The sequence below is a fragment of the Salvelinus alpinus genome, chromosome 16 (genome assembly GCF_045679555.1).
Source record: "Salvelinus alpinus chromosome 16, SLU_Salpinus.1, whole genome shotgun sequence".
NCBI classification, from domain to species: domain Eukaryota; kingdom Metazoa; phylum Chordata; class Actinopteri; order Salmoniformes; family Salmonidae; genus Salvelinus; species Salvelinus alpinus.
In genome coordinates this window covers 39,901,198-39,921,726 of record NC_092101.1, presented here as the reverse complement: position 1 = coordinate 39,921,726, position 20,529 = coordinate 39,901,198, and the positions used below count along the sequence as shown (strand labels likewise).

General features: G+C 45.8%; 1 protein-coding gene across 2 annotated transcripts in view; it reads left to right on the top strand.

The window, feature by feature from the left end:
* The window catches only part of LOC139541501 (collagen alpha-1(XXIV) chain-like), a 316,499-nt gene that overhangs the window by 59,910 nt on the left and 236,060 nt on the right, over positions 1-20,529 (top strand). For both annotated transcript variants that reach the window (XM_071346202.1, XM_071346201.1), the window contains exons 8-16: positions 1,690-1,734; positions 2,514-2,567; positions 3,124-3,168; positions 7,853-7,906; positions 8,588-8,632; positions 9,380-9,433; positions 17,082-17,126; positions 19,179-19,232; positions 19,910-19,954. In XM_071346202.1, the coding sequence (XP_071202303.1) occupies positions 1,690-1,734; positions 2,514-2,567; positions 3,124-3,168; positions 7,853-7,906; positions 8,588-8,632; positions 9,380-9,433; positions 17,082-17,126; positions 19,179-19,232; positions 19,910-19,954 (441 nt within the window). The remainder of the gene's footprint in view (positions 1-1,689; positions 1,735-2,513; positions 2,568-3,123; positions 3,169-7,852; positions 7,907-8,587; positions 8,633-9,379; positions 9,434-17,081; positions 17,127-19,178; positions 19,233-19,909; positions 19,955-20,529) is intronic.

The window sequence follows — 20,529 nt, the reverse complement described above, 5'->3', positions numbered from 1 at the left end:
TTACAAAATAACAAAGTGGGTACAAAACCCGTCGCACACCAACACTAAATAGCACATCACATACAATCAAAACAATCTCCGACAAGGACATGAGGGGAAAGAGAGGGTTAAATATACAACATGTAATTGATGGGATTGGAACCAGGTGTGAAGGAAGACAAGACAAAACCAATGGAAAATGAAAATGGATCAGTGATAGCTAGAAGGACGGTGAAGTCGACCGCCGAACACCGCCCGGACAAGGAGAGGGACCGACTTCGGCGGAAGTCGTGACACTTACTCTGTCTATCCCTCAGACCTGGGTTCAAATACTATAATTTCAAATACTTTAGCTGTGCTTGATTGAGCTTGCCTGTTGCATGGAATCAATAGAAAACACCAGGCAGGCTAAAGCAAACGCAAAAAGTATTTCAAATATTTCAAATAGTATTGGAACCTAGTTCTACTCTCCACATATCTGTCTGAGGTTGGACTTTACCTTTGCCTCCCAGGAGGAGACAGACAAATGTTTGCATTAGCTGATACCCAGCCCATCAACTGTGCCCCGGGAAGGTATTTTCAGAGGAAATTACTGACTTCGGCCGTAGCCCTTTACCTCCGAGGGGGCTTTTTATTGAGTCTTAAGGTTACCGTGTCACAACCTAGGAAACTCTGGAGGAGAAGAAAGGAGCTACGTGGAACGCAGGCCTGTAAAAAAAATTTACTCTCCTGTCCCAAAGAAATATGAGCTATTTGTAGATTCACTGTACTGGCCTCAGAATCACTGATCTACAAATCACCTTGCCCCCCAAGTAACTACTCAGATCTGTGATAAAGGGCCTGCCGAGTGGCACAGCGGTCTAAGGCACTGCATCGCAGTGGTGAGGCGTCACTACAGATCCGGGTTTGATCCCGGGCTGTGTCACAGCTGGCCAGGACCAGGAGACCCATAAGGCGGTGCACAATTGGCCCAGCGTCGTCCGGGATAGGGGAGGGTTTGGCCGGCCGGGATGTCCTTGTCCCATCGCGCTCTAGCGACTCCTTGTCAGCTTGCAGCGGGACCTGCAAGCTGACTTCGGTCGCCAGTTGTACGGTGTTTCCTCTGACACATTGGTGCGGCTGGCTTCCGGGTTAAGCGAGCAGTGTGTCAAGGAGCAGTGCGACTTGGCAGGGTCGTGTTTCGGAGGACGAATGACTCTCGACCTTCACCTCTCCTGACTGTTTTAGAGGGGTTCACACACGCCTGCTGACCCGGAGCAGAAAAAGCCTTGCCATGCCCAGACCAGGTCACAAGTAAATCTCCACACCCTTTGACCCTTGACCTCTGTGGTGGCACCAGACCATGACCTTTAACCGCTAGGGTGGCATCAGACTGCTGGGTGCTGGGAAGGAGGAAGGAAGCTCTGGAATGTTCCAGAATCCTTAGACAACACTGGGCGTCCTGTCTCTGAATGATTGTATGGCTGAAATGCACACAGACTGAACTTTGGCTACCTGGCTATGTATACTGCCTCCTACAGACTAAATCATCACAGGTGTACAATCACTCTCTTTACCCACCCCCCCACCCCCCCTCTCTCTAGATATCAGTGTGTATGACTCAGTCAGTCAGGGTTCCTATACTGGATATCTAATGTAGAGCAGGTGACATTCTCTTTTCAGTCCTCTTTGTCTCTGGTCGTCCTGAATGTGTTGTGTCTCTACCTGCAGGGTCCTAAGGGCTATCCAGGGCCATCAGGACAGCCAGGGGAACAGGTGAGTCGTTAGCGTTCATTGGGTCAGAGGGGGTCGTCACCCACATGTCCTAAACCTGTTCCTTTTACTGTTAGGAACAGGCCAGGTCAACTTTGAGGCTAGAGCTTGACACACGCACACCCACACACATCCACACACATCCACACACACAGAGAGAGAGAGACTTGCTTTGGCTTGGAGGCACAGACAGCTCATTAGATGTATAGTCAGGTCCCTTCCTTCTCTGTGAAGAAGAAATGTTTCCCTTGTCGACACATAGCATCCAAACAGAGTGCTCTCAGGCAGCACACTGAAATCTGGTGAGGTGTTGCGATGACTTTAGCACCAGGTGCCACTCTGTGCCCTGAGGTGATTGGTCAGGGTTCAGGCTGGAACAGGAAGGGGAGGAGAAGAGAGTGTTCTGCTACAGTCTGTCTGTACACACAGTCTTTCTGGGTCTCTGCCCACTATATTACAGTACCAGAGGCAGGATCCTGGAAGCACAGAGGAGGGGAGGGGGATGGGTGTGGAGAGGGGTACACAGAGTCAGTAGACAGGGCGGCTGGAGGATAGAGGGTAAGAGTGCAGTGGAGTGGCGGGTGAGGGTGAACAGTGCCTGTTTTATTCCTGAGCTGGCAGCGTTGGCAAGGGCCAATGTTTCTCTTCTTACATACTGCTCTCTCTCTCTCTTTCTCTCTCTTTCCCTCTCTTTCTCTCTCTCTTTCTCTCTCTCCCTCTCTCTCTCCCTCTCTCTCTCTCTTTCTTTCTCTCGCTCTCTCTCTTTCTCTCTTTTTCTGCAGGGCATACCAGGACTCCCAGGAGTGACTGGGGCTGCAGGTTACCCTGGCAGGCAGGTGCAGTGAATACTCTCCAGATTCCTCCATCCATCCTCTTGGTTTGACCACATTACCCAGAATTCTAACTGTGCACTATCATATGGCTGTACTCAGAAATGCATATCATGTTCACCTGTCTCTCCCCAAACTACAGTAGTGACACATTCCCAGTCTCTTAATTAGACTAGTGAAACAACAATTGACTAATGCTCTTTTCACTTGAAGTATTTAGCAAAATAGCTTGAATAATTTTGATTTCCCCCTTTTATTAATTGAAGATTATATAGAAGACAGGTTTTGTATCTGTAAGACAGTGAATGTTTGAACTAAAAGTTCATGCTCAGAAATGCTAACAGGGATCTATAATGTAGCTGAGAGTAAGCTATGATCAGCATGTTTCATTAGTCTATTTTTACTTCTAAGACAATCAGTCTATCCAATCAAACGAAATGTACAAATGTATGTGTTTTATGTGTGGAAATATACTGGGAATTGTCCTGTATAACAGACAGTCTCTCTCTACACTGTTTTGTGTGACAATGCCCTCTTCTCATGCTGCTGTCTTTTGTTGCAGGGTTTGGCTGGGCCAGAAGGTAACCCAGGTCCTAAAGGTGTACGTGTAAGTACAGCTCCCTACTTCCTGCCCTCTCCCCTCTCCCCTCTCCCCTCTCCCCTCTCCCCTCTCCCCTCCACTGCGCTCAGCTCTGTTAGAGGGAATACTTAATTTCCTGAAGGGATTAGACAGTGTCAGGCCTGCAGCTTGATCCAGGACCTGTGTTATGTTAACAAGGTGCTGGCTCCTGCTGCAGAAAATTCAACTGGGACAGGTCTGGGATCTGTGTTTGCTCAGTATATCGTCTGCTCTGTTGTGAGAGCTGCCCATTTCTTTCTTCTGGAGAAAGCACAGGCATGCTCTCTCGAGAACAGAGGGAGGGAATAGAGGAGGGAAGAGATGAGAAAGAGGGTGAGGGAGAAAAGAGAGAGAGGGTGGAGCATAGATATAATGATTTGGAGGAGGGTATGAAGAGGTGGAGGAATAAAAAGGAAAAACTTGGTTTGCTCTGTTAAAGTATGGGAAGTGTAAGGGGTATCCCTCACAGGTTGTCCTTTGTGTTATGCCTACATGATATGTTCATATCAGAGACAGAATGACATCAGCCTATTAGGAAAAATACAGGACATCTCTGGCAGATTGCCATAGCTGAAGAATGTGGAAAGAGAGAGAGAGAGAGAAAGAGAAAGAGAAAGAGAGAGAGAGAGAGAGAGAGGAGGAGATGAAAGAGAGAGAGAGGAGGAGATGAAAGAGAGAGAGAGACAGAGATAGAGAGGGAGATGAAAGAGAGAGAGAGGAGGAGATGAAAGAGAGAGAGAGAGGAGGAGATGAAAGAGAGGAGGAGAGAGAGAGAGAGAGAGAGAGAGAGAGAGAGAGAGAGAGAGAGAGAGAGAGAGAGAGAGAGAGAGAGAGAGAGAGAGAGACAGAGAAGAGTGGAAAGAAAATATGAAGGAAGAGAGAGATCAGAGACAGAGAGAGAGGGGGAGAGATATTTAGTCGTCTCCTGTACATGGTGTATTATTGCTGACTGAAGGAACATGTGATTCTAGTTAGGAAGAAACCAAAACATAGCAGATATGCTGCCAGTGCGCCACTATTCCAGACTGCTGTCTGCTCTTATTATAGAAATCTCCTGTCCCCCGCACTGGACTAGACTAGACGCTGTCTGCCTGTTCATGTGTCCACTCCACTCCCTGTTAGTTAGGGAGAATAACAATGTTCCTCCCTTTTCTACTCTCTTTTTGGGGGTGATTTGTGAGGTAATGGGGACGAGGCATTATTTGCTACCCCCAGATGAGTATTCTGTTTCATTTTGAGTGAGATGTGGACATGACTGATCTCTCTTTGAGGTGGTCATCTCTTAGCCTGTCAGCAAAGAGAGATTCATAATTAAGAATGTAAATGTTTGAAAGATGCACAGCTTGTACTTTTCTTACTGAGCACGGATAAATGTCCGCTTGGTACTTTCTCTGAGGTGGAGATCAGCTCTTAGTCTGTCAGCAAAGATGGGCCTTTTTTCCAGAGCAGCATGGCTGACCAGTCCACCTGCTGATCTAGCAGCATGGCTGACCAGTCCACCTGCTGATCTAGCAGCATGGCTGACCAGTCCACCTGCTGATCTAGCAACATGGCTGACCAGTCCACCTGCTGATCTAGCAGCATGGCTGACCAGTCCACCTGCTGATCTAGCAGCATGGCTGACCAGTCCACCTGCTGATCTAGCAGCATGGCTGACCAGTCCACCTGCTGATCTAGCAGCATGGCTGACCAGTCCACCTGCTGATCTAGCAGCATGGCTGACCAGTCCAACTGCTGATCTAGCCATGAAACAGACAGCTGTTTCAGCTCAATAAGACCAGGGTTGATAGATCCCCTGGCAGAAAGATGGAAGAACGAGAGAAAGAAGAGGCCGAAAGAGAGAGATCTATCCCTTTCAAATCTGTCCATGATGTCAGACAATGTATCATTAGGCTGAATGATTGACTTTAGGCTAACATTTCTGTGGACTTGCGTGTGTGTACTTATGTGCACACATGCACATGCCTGCACTAGAATAGGTGAATATCATCATCACTGATCTTTGATCTGGTTAGAACCACGACAGGGTTCCTCTAGCTACATACATTAACTCACCTGAAACGCAGGGCTCAATGAGTTCAGAGACCCTACCGGTTCGATGGGCTTCAGATACATCTGCTCAGGTTTTCAACAGTCTGCAGGATGTCACAACTGTTTATCTGTATGTACTGTACCATCAGAGATATGGTGGTTTATATACAGTACCAGTAAAAAGTTTGGACACACCTACTCATTCAAGGGTTTATCTTACTATTTTCTACATTGTAGAATAATAGTGACGACATCAAAACTATGAAATAACACATGGAATAATGTAGTAACCAAAAAAAGTGTTAAACAAATCAAAATATATTTTAGATTTTAGATACTTCAAGTAGCCACCCTTTGCCTTGATGACAGCTTTGCACACTCTTGGCATTTTCTCAACCAGTTATGCCTGGAATGCTTTTCCAACAGTCTTGAAGGAATTCCCACATATGCTGAGCACTTGTTGGCTGCTTTTCCTTCACTCTGCGGTCCAACTCATCCCAAACCATCTCAATTGGGTTCATGTCGGGTGATTGTGGAGGCCAGGTCATCTGATGCAGCACTTCATCCCTCACCTTCTTGGTCAAATAGCCCTTACACAGCCTGGAGGTGTGTTGGGTCTTGGTCCTGTTGAAAACAAATGATTGTCCCACTAAGCATAAACCAGATGGGATGGCGTATCACTGCAGAATGCTGTGGTAGCCATACTAATTAAGTGTGGCTTGAATTCTAAATAAATCCCTGACACTGTCACCAGCAAAGCACCCCCACACCATCACACCTCCTCCTCCATGCTTCATGGTGGGAACTACACACTATCATCCGTTCAGCTACTATGTGTCTCACAAAGAAACGGCGGTTGGAACCAAAAATCTGATTCACGCAGTCTCCTCTGAACAGATAATACAGGTCTTCATCAACTTTGCCGTCTCTTTGTGAGATGCAGAGTAGGTGAACGGATGATCTCCACATGCATAGTTCCCACCATGAAGCATGACATGTGTCTGTTACTTGAACTATGTGAAGCATTTATTTGGGCTGCAATTTCTGAGGCTGGTAACTCTAATGAACTTATCCTCTGCAGCAGAGGTAACTCTGGGTCTTCCTTTCCTCTGGGGGTCCTCATGAGAGCCAGTTACATCATAGTGTTTGATGGTTTTTACGACTGCACTTCAAGAAGGTTCTTGAAATGTTCCGCATTGACTGTCCTTCATGTCTTAAAGTAATGATGGACTGTCGTTTCTCTTTCCTTATTTGAGCTGTTCTTGCCATAATATGGACTTGGTCTTTTACCAAATAGAGCTATCTTCTGTGTACCACCCTACCTTGTCACAACACAACTGATTGGCCCAAACACATTAAGAAGGAAAGAAATTCCACAAATTAACAGGCACACCTGTTAATTGAAATGCATTCCAGGTGACTACCTCATGAAGCTCGTTGAGAGAAGGCCAAGAGGGTGCAAAGCTGTCATCAAAGCTGTCATCATGTCTACTTTTAAAGTTTTGATGTCGTCATTATTATTCTACAATATATTAAATAAAGAAAAACCCTTGAATGAGTAGGTGTGTCCAAACTTTTGACTGGTACTGTACATGTACATATGTAGGATCTTAATTTGAGCCAGTTTGCTACACAAGAAAAATAATCCTGCAGAAACTGGAAATGTTAAATTTTGTGTGGATATAGTTAATATACATTTTTATAGGGGTTGATACATTTTTAGTCAGGGAAAATCAAGTCTGAAATTTCATAGTGTAAATTACACATTTCAGAAGCCTTTTTAAACCTTGCACGAAAGTTCTTCGGCAACAGGGTGATCAAATTTTTATTATTATTATTTTTTTTTATATTTTTTTTTTAACCTTTATTTAACTAGGCAAGTCAGTTAAGAACAAATTCTTATTTTCAATGACGGCCTAGGAACAGTGGGTTAACTGCCTGTTCAGGGGCAGAACGACAGATTTGTACCTTGTCAGCTCGGGGATTTGAACTTGCAACCTTTCGGTTACTAGTCCAACGCTCTAACCACTAGGCTACCCTGCCGCCCCAAAATTGAGATCCTACATCTGTGAGTACTGTACCATCAGATATATGGTGATTTATCTCTGTGTGTGCTGTACTGTAGGTTCAACAGCATTCCTGTTAAACTTCCACTGTCTGTGGGTGACTGATGAATGTTCAGTTCAGTACAGCTATGCTACAGTTCAGTAACGCCCCCCTGTCCTAATCCATCAATAGACAAAGTAAAGACATGTTTCAGGTTTTACTAGTCATATGTATGGGATACACATGGTATACACTGTCCAACAAAATGCTTACTTACAGGTTCCTTCTCCACAATGCAACAACAATAATAAATAATAAAAGATAAGAATACCAACATAAAGTAAATGACTCAATAGAACTGAATAAACAAAATTTAAAGTCCAATATTTACACGTGTTTTGGGAAAGTGGGATTGGGAGGTAAGACTTTACATTTGTACAATCTGTCCAAATGATGTCTTCCTTAGATGTTAGATATGATTATAAGACTTTATTAAGAGGTCTTACATGCTCATGACTTTGCAGTATACCTCCAGGTAAAGTGTTACAGATGTTCAAACGGGTTCACCTGTAACTAATGTGTGTTTTTGTTTCAGGGTTTCATTGGTCCTCCTGGTATAGCTGGTCCACCAGGGCTAGAAGGGGAGAGAGTAAGTATCATCTTTTTATTTTTTAGTTAACCTTTATTTAACTAGGCAACCTTGATTCATATGTGCACCTAATTAAGTGTCTGTCAGGAATGATCCATTATGCTGTCTATTTGGATTAGGTCTAGGATATAACCAAGACTACTGGTTATACTCCTCTTGAACCTTCCATGTAGATAAGGGTTGAGGGTCATAAATATAGGGAAACTCTGATCTAACCAAAGGCAATTCATGTTGTATTTAATCTGTTTTGGAGATATGAAGCAACAGGAAAATATGTGGTTGGCCTTGTTAATTGTAACTTATTTATAGATACAAATGTTTGCTGATACTTACAAAGCAGTTGATCCAAGTACATTGATCTCTCCTCAGGGAGTTCTTCCATCAGGACAATAAAATGTCTAATAACTACATTTTCCACATTGTTGTATGAGTGGAAAATATGCTCTTCCATCATGAAATAAATAAAACGTCTTTGGAGCGTAGTACAGTGTTTATGATCCCCTAATAACTCAGCTTGCTCTCTTAGCCTGGCAGTAATGTCCAATCAAGAACATGCATTCATTTATTCTGTGGGGGAGGCCTTTAGGATAGAATCTTTTCATATGAATTACTTAGTAAATGGCATTCACTTTTCCACACCTGAGAGTTAAGTTACATTTTCCCTTTTTCTTTTTTTTCCAGGGTATTCCCGGTCCGGTTGGGAAGAACGGTCCCAAAGGAAGACAGGTAACGGATCCCACTACACCCACACCACACAGCTTTGAACCCAGAGATATTACTGGAGAGGTAAAAGGGGAACATGCCACATTCATCTCTGTCAATAACTGTGGTCCAAATTGTGGAAAAAGTCATTTGCTATCAAGATGGTGGAAGGCTGGGGGGTAACTGGAGGGGGTTGAATCACTACAGCTCCTGACAGAGAAGTAGATGGGAAGGGAGAGGAGAAAAAAATGAGAGGAGGTGGCGTGAGGAGAGGGGGAAATACCGGTGGGAAAGAAGGGTTACACAACCCCTAAACATGTACATCAGATTTTCCTAAAGAAGTAGTACTTTACCCTCAACACAGGAAGGCCAACATAATTTGTATGCTCTGAGTGTTTGCTGCTAATGTGCAAATTCACTCGACACAGTCAGTGACAAAATAAAAAAATCACACACAGACAAAAATAAAAGATTACTCGTGAAATAAAAACAACCTCTGGACAGGATGCCAACAACAGGAGTTTATGCGTAGCCTGGCATTTTGTTCGGCATTTGAGTGATTCTCTCTCAGTGCCAGTCAGGGTGGCATAGGAAAACAGTGTCTCAGATACAGAGAGAGTAACCAAAGTCCTTACATAGGGAAGCAGGTAGCCTAGCAACAGGGGGTTAGGACTCATCAGAACATCACACAATATGCAATAAAGATCGTTGTGTAGGCAGGCAGGGAGGGCCTTCAAATTGTGTAATGAATAACTTTTGTTTTGTGTCCAGGGAGTTGTTGGGGGTGTTGGTGAAAGGGGTCCTCCTGGTCCTGATGGTGACCAGGTAAGATCTACGTCCCTCCTCCTCCTCTTAACCTGTTGCCAAGTTTGTGGACTCTATTCAATCTCTAGTAAAAACTCAGACCCTCCAGGAAGTATTTAGTGCAGCCCTGCTTTAGATGCCCTATGTCTTTTGATAGATTAGCTTTGCAGAGCTGGGCTGAACTGGGCTGAGCTGGGCTGGGCTGAGCTGGGCTGAGAAATGTAATGTGTATCCTGCTGTAGACAGAGTAGTTGTTCTCATTTGGCCTCAGAAATGCTAGGGATGACTCTATACAACCTCTGTATGGTTTAGATTAGAACACTCCCTGCACTGTCTATGTTTCTGGATCTGTCATTGAGTATGCTTACACGCACACAATAATATGATTAGTCAGATTAATATAATAGATCGATTTAAAAGTTGACATGCTTTGCAAGACAAATGATTTCCTTAATCCTGTTTACGTGGACACACATCTGAAATCAGGCTACTGATGGGACTTTGATAAATGCAGAAAATAACCAATCAAAATAGACATTCTACCACAGTGACCATGTTATTTTTGGGAACACTATTTGATTCTGAGTTCGGACATATAAAGTTCATATGTGAAAATGATTTCTAAGATGCATACTTTCAGTTTCTCCAAACTCACTTCACTTGGGAAAAATAAGGAAGCTTGCGCTGCTGGTGCTAGCACATGCACAGATCAAATACACTGCTGGTGCTAGCACATGCACAGATCAAATACACTGCTGGTGCTAGCACATGCACAGATCAAATACACTGCTGGTGCTAGCACATATACAAATCAAATACACTGCTGGTGCTAGCACATGCACAAATCAAATACACTGCTGGTGCTATCACATGCACAGATCAAATATACTGCTGGTGCTAGCACATGCACAAATCAAATACACTGCTGGTGCTAGCACATGCACAGATCAAATACACTGCTGGTGCTAGCACATGCACAAATCAAATACACTGCTGGTGCTAGCACATGCACAAATCAAATACACTGCTGGTGCTAGCACATGCACAGATCAAATACACTGCTGGTGCTAGCACATGCACAGATCAAATACACTGCTGGTGCTAGCACATATACAAATCAAATACACTGCTGGTGCTAGCACATGCACAAATCAAATACACTGCTGGTGCTAGCACATGCACAGATCAAATATACTGCTGGTGCTAGCACATGCACAAATCAAATACACTGCTGGTGCTAGCACATGCACAGATCAAATACACTGCTGGTGCTAGCACATGCACAAATCAAATACACTGCTGGTGCTAGCACATGCACAAATCAAATACACTGCTGGTGCTAGCACATGCACAGATCAAATACACTGCTGGTGCTAGCACATGCACAGATCAAATACACTGCTGGTGCTAGCACATGCACAGATCAAATACACTGCTGGTGCTAGCACATGCACAGATCAAATACACTGCTGGTGCTAGCACATGCACAAATTAAATACACTGCTGGTGCTAGCACATGCACAGATCAAATACACTGCTGGTGCTAGCACATGCACAAATTAAATACACTGCTGGTGCTAGCACATGCACAGATCAAATACACTGCTGGTGCTAGCACATGCACAGATCAAATACACTGCTGGTGCTAGCACATGCACAGATCAAATACACTGCTGGTGCTAGCACATGCACAGATCAAATACACTGCTGGTGCTAGCACATGCACAGATCAAATACACTGCTGGTGCTAGCACATGCACAGATCAAATACACTGCTGGTGCTAGCACATGCACAGATCAAATACACTGCTGGTGCTAGCACATGCACAGATCAAATACACTGCTGGTGCTAGCACATGCACAGATCAAATACACTGCTGGAACTCTGATTAAGGCCTTTACATGTCCTAACAATTGGAAAGATTGCTCAGAAAGCCAGGTGTTTTAATTGGTGTATACTTACTTCGATTATGACCTGACGCAGATTAAGATAAGCAGAGTAAGGTTTTTACATGACTAATGCCATACTTGGCCAAGTGCCATAATCAGTTTTTCCAAATTGTTAACACACATTTTCTGAAACTACATATCAGGTACTCAAAACTCTAAACACAAAACACAAAACATTTAGCCAATTTCCCCAAACCCCACAGACATCTTGCAAAATTAAACACAGTAATCAAAATCATGTACTCCCAGCACAAAATGAAACACACACACACATCAAATGGATCTAACTTAGCCCATCTGTAAACAGCCCATCCATCTAACTACCTACCTCATCCCCATATTTGTTTTTGTTTTTCTGCTCTTTTGCACACCAGTATTTCTACTTGCACATCCTCATCTGCACATTTTTTACTACAGTGTAAATTGCTAAATTGTAATTACTTCGCCGCTATTGGCCTATTTATTGCCTTACCTCCTTACTTCATTTGCACACACTGCATATAGATTTTTCTGTTGTGTTATTGACTGTACGATTGTTTATCCCATGTGTAACTCTGTGTTGTTTTTGTCGCACTGCTTGGCTTTATCTTGGCCAGGTCACAGTTGTAAATGAGAACTTGTTCTCAACTGGCCTACCTGGTTAAATAAAGGTGAAATAAAATAGAAAATTAAAGTGACAACCGAGATAACACTAATGTGACGTATTCAAAACACTACTATCAGAACCTATTTCAGTGTACAGTTAAGATGTTGTTATACTGTATATTGTTTGTGTGTACTCAAACAAGAAATGAACACAAATGCAAAACATTTTTATGTTTTATATTTCAACATGACTCAATACATCAAACAATAAGCAAACATACAGTAAATATATTTTGCCAATGTAAAGGAAGAAAAATATTCCTATTTGTACTACTGTACTGTATGTTAGATCAATTGTATAGATAAAGAAACTGTCAAATCTAAATCATAAATCAAGAAACAAACACTCCATTGAGAAAACAAAATCAGTCATGTCTGTTGTTTTGGTCTGGCCACAGATTTTCATCATCACAGGTGATATTTTCACAGTCGCCCGAATATCATCAGAGATTACTCTCCTTGTTCTTGGTCTTCCTCCACCACCTCTACCACCACCTCCACCTCCACCTCTACCACCACCTCCTCCTCCACCTCCACCTCTACCACCACCTCCACCTCTACCACCACCTCCACCTCCACCTCTACCACCACCTCCACCTCCACCTCCACCTCTACCACCACCTCTACCACCACCTCTACCACCTCTACCACCACCTCTACCTCCACCTCCACCTCTACCACCTCTACCACCACCTCCTCCTCCACCTCTACCACCTCTACCACCACCTCTACCACCACCTCTACCTCCACCACCTCCTCCTCCACCTCTACCACCTCTAACACCACCTCCACCTCCACCTCTACCACCACCTCCACCTCTACCACCACCTCCATCACCTCCACCACCTCTACCACCACCTCCACCTCTACCACCACCACCACCTCCACCACCTCCACCTCTACCACCTCTACCACCACCTCCACCTTTACCCCCACCTCCACCTCCGCCTTTACCTCTACCACCACCTCCACCTCCACCTCTACCACCACCTCCTCCTCCACCTCCACCACCTCCACCACCTCTACCACCACCTCCACCTCCACCTCTACCTCCACCTCTACCACCACCTCCACCTCCACCACCTCTACCACCACCTCCACCTTTACCCCCACCTCCACCTCTACCTACCCCTACCTCCACATCCATCTCTACCCCCATCTCCCACTCTACCTCCACCTCCACCTCTACCCCCACCTCTACCTCCCCCTCTACCTCCCTCTCTAACTCCACTCCTCCTCCACCTCTACCCCCACCTCCACCTCGACCTCTACCCCCACCTCCACCTCCACCTCTACCCCCATCTCTACCTCCACCTATACCTCCACCTCTACCACCACCTCTAACTATACCTCCACCTCTACCTCTACCACAACCTCTACCTATAACTCTACCTCTACCCCCATCTCCAACTCCACCTCCACCTCCACCTCTACCTCCATCTCTACCTCCACCTCCACCTCCACCTCAACCTCTACCTCAACCCTACATCCATCTCCACCTCTACCTCTACCTCATCTCTACATCCATCTCCACCTCTACCTCTACCTCTACCCCAACCTCTACCTCCACCTCTACCTCCACCTCTACCTCTACCCCCACCTCTACCTATACCTCTACCTCTACCTCTACCACCACCTCTACCTATACCTCCATCTCTACCTCTACCTCTACCTCTACCCCCACCTCTACCTCCACCTATACCTCTACCTCCATCTCTACCTCCACCTCCATCTATACCTCTACCTCATCTCTATCCCCACCTCCACCTCCACCTCTACCTCTACCCCCACCTCTACCTCCATCTCTACCTCTACCCCCACCTCTACCTCCACCTCTACCTCTATCGCCACCCCCACTTCTACCTATACCTCTACCTCTACCCCCACCTCCACCTGTATCTCTACCCCACCTCCACCTCTACCTTCACCTCCACCTCCACCTCTACCTCCACCTATACCTCCACCTCTACCTCCACATCTACCTATACCTCCACCTCTACCCCCACCTCCACCTATACCTCCACCTCTACCTCCATCTATACCTCCACCTCTACCTCCACCTCCACCTCTACCTCCACCTATACCTCCACCTCTACCTCTACCTTTACCTCTACCCCCACCCCCACCTCTACCTCCACCTCCACCTCTACCTCCACCTCTACCCCAACCTCCACCTGTATCTCTACCCCACCTCCACCTCTACCTCCACCTGCACCTCTACCTCCACCTATACCTCTACCTCCACCTCTACGTATACCTCCACCTCTACCTTTACCTCTACCCCCACCTCCACCTCCACCTCTACCCCCACCTCCACCTATACCTCCACCTCCATCTATACCTACACCTCTACCTCCACCTCCACCTCTATCTCCACCTCCACCTCTACCTTTACCTCCACCCCCACCTCCACCTCTACCTCCACCTCCACCTCTACCTCCACCTCTACCCCCACCTCTACCCCCACCTCCACCTGTATCTCTACCCCACCTCCACCTCTACCTCCACCTCCACCTGCACCTCTACCTCCACCTATACCTCCACCTCTACCTCCACCTCTACTTATACCTCCACCTCTACCTCCATCTATACCTCCACCTCTACCTCCACCTCTACCTCCACCTCTACCCCCACATCCACCTCCACCTCTACCTCCACCTCCACCTCTACCTCCACCTCCACCTATACCTCCACCTCTACCTATACCTCCACCTCTACCTATACCTCCACCTCTACCTCCACCTCTACCTCTGCCTATTATTCCACCTCTACCTATACCTCCACCTCCACCTCTACCTATACCTCCACCTCCACCTCTACCTCTGCCTATACCTCCACCTCTACCTATACCTCCACCTCCACCTCCACCTCCACCTCTACCTCTACCTATACCTCCACCTCTACCTATACCTCCACTTCCACCTCCACCTCCACCTCTACCTCTACCTATACCTCCACCTCTACCTATACCTCCACCTCTACCTCTACCCCCACCTCCACCTATACCTCCATCTCTACCTCTACCTCTACCTATACCTCTACCTCTACCCCCACCTCCACCTATACCTCCATCTCTACCTCTACCTCTACCTATACCTCTACCTCTACCCCCACCTCCACCTATACCTCCATCTCTACCTCTACCCCCACCTCTACCTATACCTCCACCTCTACCCCACCTATACCTCCACCTCCACCTCTACCTCCATCTCTACCTCCACATCCCCCTATACCTCCACCTCTACCTCTACCTCCACCTCCACCTCTACCGCCACCTCCACCTATACCTCTACCTCCACCTCCACCTCTACCGCCACCTCCACCTATACCTCTACCTCCACCTCCACCTCTACCGCCACCTCCACCTATACCTCTACCTCCACCTCCACCTCTACCTCCACCTCCACCTCTACCTCCACCTCTACCTCTGCCTATACCTCCACCTCTACCTATACCTCCACCTCCACCTCTACCTATACCTCCACCTCCACCTCTACCTCTGCCTATACCTCCACCTCTACCTATACCTCCACCTCCACCTCCACCTCTACCTCTACCTATACCTCCACCTCTACCTATACCTCCACTTCCACCTCCACCTCTACCTCTACCTATACCTCCACCTCTACCTATACCTCCACCTCTACCTCTACCCCCACCTCCACCTATACCTCCATCTCTACCTCTACCTCTACCTATACCTCTACCTCTACCCCCACCTCCACCTATACCTCCATCTCTACCTCTACCTCTACCTATACCTCTACCTCTACCTCTACCCCCACCTCCACCTATACCTCCATCTCTACCTCTACCCCCACCTCTACCTATACCTCCACCTCTACCCCACCTATACCTCCACCTCCACCTCTACCTCCATCTCTACCTCCACATCCCCCTATACCTCCACCTATACCTCTACCTCCACCTCCACCTCTACCGCCACCTCCACCTATACCTCTACCTCCACCTCCACCTCTACCGCCACCTCCACCTATACCTCTACCTCCACCTCTACCGCCACCTCCACCTATACCTCTACCTCTACCAAGTTTGCTTCCGTTGTTCTCCAAACACAGGAGTTCTCACCTGTGGCCTGTTTATCCATACCTAAGGTCTGATTGCAAAGTGAACATGTACGTAATTAGTGTTTGAACATGTGAAGGTGATCAATTGGTAATTGAGCTTAGTTTGTTGAACAGTGTTGTTTTTCATTTACACACAAGATATCTTAGTTGTGAAGATTGTACCAAAGGTAGATAATTGTGTGCTGTATTTTCCCAGATATTTGTTATAGAATTGCAATCTGAGTGTTAAACAAAACATGTGCCAGTAGTATTGCAGATTTGGTGGATGGTTCTACTAAATGAGATACAGGTTTGGGTCATTGTGCCTCATGGGCCAGTTTTAGTGTGTAAACAATTGAGAAAAACTGTAGTATCGAATTATTAGTGTGCGTGTAAATGTACTGTATACCTCTGGATGGATGAGCTCAGCCCATGCCCAGCGGTCTGTAATGTCTTAGAGCTCAATGTGTTGAGATGATATGTAATCCATTAAGATTAGTGGGCAGAGTTCATTCAAAACAGCAGTTAGAGGCGATATCTTTATTGAGCCGGAAAAGTATGCTGCAGATGATCAACTTTGTTTCTTCTCTTCTGTTTGTTCTGAGCCTTTTTATTCATTTAAAAAGCACTGTAAAAGCACTGTAAATACACTGTAAAACCACTGTAAAAGCATTGTTTAATGTAGACGTACAAGCAGTGAAGAAGAGAGTTGTGTAGTATGATTAGCTGTATCTGGGTGTGCCAGCCTGCATGATATAGTCATTTGGAGAAAAGCTTTATTATCCTGTGTGTCTGTGTGTGTGTGTGCGTGCGTGCGTGCGTGCGTGCGTGCGTGCGTGCGTGCGTGTGTGTGTGTGTGTGTGTGTGTGTGTGTGTGTGTGTGTGTGTGTGTGTGTGTGTGTGTGTGTGTGTGTGTGTGTGTGTGTGCGGTGTGTGTGTGTGTGTGTGTGTGTGCGTGTGTGTGCATTGCTACCCTGTACTCATGATGTTCCTGGGCTCTTTTACAGGGGCTTGCTGGAGGTGCTGGCATGGGGGGCTTTCCTGGCCTAAGGGTGAGTATCACACAACATTACATTACACACCATGTCTTAATTCATCTGTTGTGTTTTGATCAAGATCCATCGTTTTTAGCTTTATGACATGTGTGTTTAGTGTTCTAGAGGTTGACTACAGTAGGATCTTACCACTGACTTTGAATGTAGTGTACATTCATTCATTTTCCCATTCATTCATTCTGGTATGTTTGATTTTGATGCAGTTCAGGGAAGATGGGATGTAGTAGGGTCTGATGCTGTTGATTACTCTCTACAGTACTTCTCTCATACAGTGTATTATAAACACATCAAGCTAAACCCATATTTGTATGTAGATTAGATGTTTTGATGATGCTTTGGATACCCTGTCTGGGCACCGCGCCATGAGGAAGTCTTTCAAATTCACATTTCAAACAAATTGGTGGCATCTCCTCATGTGATTGATATCCATCTCTCCAACCTCACCACCACCCCCCACTTCAACCTCACCCCAACCTTATGCAGGAGGCAGAGAGAAAGACAGACAGGAGACAGACATGCAGGCCAGACCCTGTCTAGCCTCCGTTCTTTCCTCACGCCTCCTGTTCTGTGCTCTGTTCCAAAACTCTTCTTGTTGCTGCATATTTGTTCCTAGATTTTTACTTGAAGCATTGTGACCTAATTCTGGAGAGCTTCTTTATAACCAAAGTCGTGGCAGTGAGCCTGAATGATCCTAAAGAACAGCCATGAGGATCAGGTCTGCTTGGTGTTGGACAGACAGACTTGGTTGTCTTGTGTGGTTTGGTCTGCCATCCATTGTGTATAATTTTTTACTGATTGTCATGGTTTAATGATCCTTGTGATGGGAGAATGCATTAACTGGGGAACTATTTCTCATGTGGCCTCTGACCATAAGATGAGTTGTAAGGAAAAATAGCTATTTCAAACAAACTACTGACAGCCTACACTATGTCTGGTGAAATAACTGGAGAACATGTAGAACAAAGATGTCTTTAATGGAGAAGCACAACTGCTTTCAATTATGAATCCTCAGCTGCGCTTATCTGTTATTCTGTCGTCTCCATAAATACAACAGATGATTTAACAAACAAGTCCATGTTTTACAACTGCTTTCCCTAATTGATCCTCAGCTGATCTTATAGTAACTCTTCTACGTAGTCTTCATACAAGTCATGATTTACCAAGGTACTCCTCATGTTTTACAATGTGGACAACCCTTAATGGTTTCCGTGACAGCGGCTGACGGAAATTGTTGTAGAGGTTAAGCAGCAGGAGGCGGAGGTCTCTGTTCAGGTGTACAGGCTGGCTCTGATGAGGGGGTGCTGGTGACAGTCCCCTCAAAGCACAGTAATGGGAAACAGACCCACACCGGTACACATGGAACACATGGAACCACTTACAGAACTGACCCTCTGTCCCACGCTACACTTACACAGATAACCTGCTACATCAGTCTGCCGAATGGGAGAGAGGGCACACAACATCGTCATGATCTTCCTCATCATAATTATCAAAGTCAATGTACTTACAATGATTAGTACCATAATTATAATAGTAATTAATCATGAACCGTGCGGTGCTAAAGAACATACAGTACAGTAGGTGTCTCTTTCACTGCCTGCCTGCAATAGAAGACTCCTTGTTCAGCAGCACAGTGTCCGGTCACTCCTACCATTTCCGTGTCGCAGCTGATTAGATGTCCTGTCCTGCGTCCGCTCGCATGGATGGCCTAACCCCAAACGGACGCTTTAGTGTTAGCACAGGAACAGCTTGGAAGTCATCATAGCTAGGTGTTGGCTCACAGAAATGCATGTGTCAAAATAATCCTGTGAAACACATCCTTCAAAATCTGTCCCCATAACACAGAGCATGTATAATACAGTATATACTGTATACTTCGTGTGTGTGTGTGTGTGTGTGTGTGTGTGTGTGTGTGTGTGTGTGTGTGTGTGTGTGTGTGTGTGTGTGTGTGTGTGTGTGTGTGTGTGTGTGTGTGTGTGTGTGTGTGTGTGTGTGTGTGTGTGTGTTTGTGTGTATTGTATCTTACCCCACTGCTCCTTCTCTCTACAGGGAGACCCAGGACTTGAGGGACAGCGAGGACTGACTGGCATAGTGGGAACTATGGTAACTCTCCCCCCTCATCCCCTCTCCTTCTCTTTCCCTCTTTCCTCCTTTCCTCTCCTTTCCTCTCCTCTCTCTTCCTCTCCTTTCCTCTCCTCCTCTCTCCTCTCCTCTCCTCCTCTATCCTCTCCTTTTCTATCATCTCCTATCCGCTCCTCCTCTCTCATTTCCTCTCCTCCTCACTCCTCTCCTCAACTCCTCTCCTCAACTCCTCTCCTCCTCTCTCCTTCCCTCTCCTCTCCTATCCTCACCTATACTCTCCTCATCTCTCCTCTTCTCTTCTCCTCGCTCCTCTCCTATCCTCTCCTCCTCTGTACTCTCCTCTCCTTCTCTCTCCTCTCCTTTTCTTTCCTCCTCACCTATACTCTCCTCATCTCTCCTATTATTTCTCTCCTCTCCTCCCCTCTCCTCTCCTTCTCTCCTCTCCTCTCCTCTCATCTCATCTCCTCTCCTTCTCTCCTCTCTTCCTCTCCTCCTTGCACCTCTCCTCTCCCCTCCTTCTCTCTCCTATCTGCTCCTATCCTCTTGTCCTCTTTCCTCTCCTCTTCTCTTCTGTCCTCTTATCCTCTCCTCTCTAGTAAGTCATTTCTTATATCGGCCTCTGTATCTTCCTCTGTCTGGCCTCTTTTCAAAATGGCTGCCACTGAGGAGTCCCTCCTCTCTTGTTCTCTCTCTGACAGGGCCTGGCGGGAAAAGCGGGGCTGCCTGGATTGAAAGGTGATAAGGTGATCTAAATATTTATATTATTGTAGTGTATCTGGGAATGTCCTAGCCCAATGTGTGTATGAGTGGGGTGTGTGTCCAGTACATGGGGAGGATGATGGGATAGGATGGGAGTAGCTGAACAGAGGAATGATGATTTGATATGCACATACAGTACCAGTCAAAAGTTTGGACACACCTACTATGAAAACTATGAAATAACACATATGGAATCATGTAGTAAACAAAAAAGTGTTGAACAAATCTAAATATATTTGAGATTTGAGATTCTTCAAAGTAGCCAGCCTTTGCCTTAATGACAGTCAATCAATCAAATGTATTTATAAATCCCTTTTTACATCAGCCGATGTCACAAAGTGCTATACAGAAACCCAATCAACAGGTGTGCCTTGTTAAAAGTGAATTTGTGTAATTTGTGTAATTTCTTTCTTAATGCGTTTGAGCCAATCAGTTGTGTTGTGACAAGGTAGGTGTGGTATACAGAAGATATTAGTAAAATACCAAGTCCATATTATGGCAAGAACAGCTCAAATAAGCAAAGAGAAATGACAGTCCATCATTACTTCAAGACATGAAG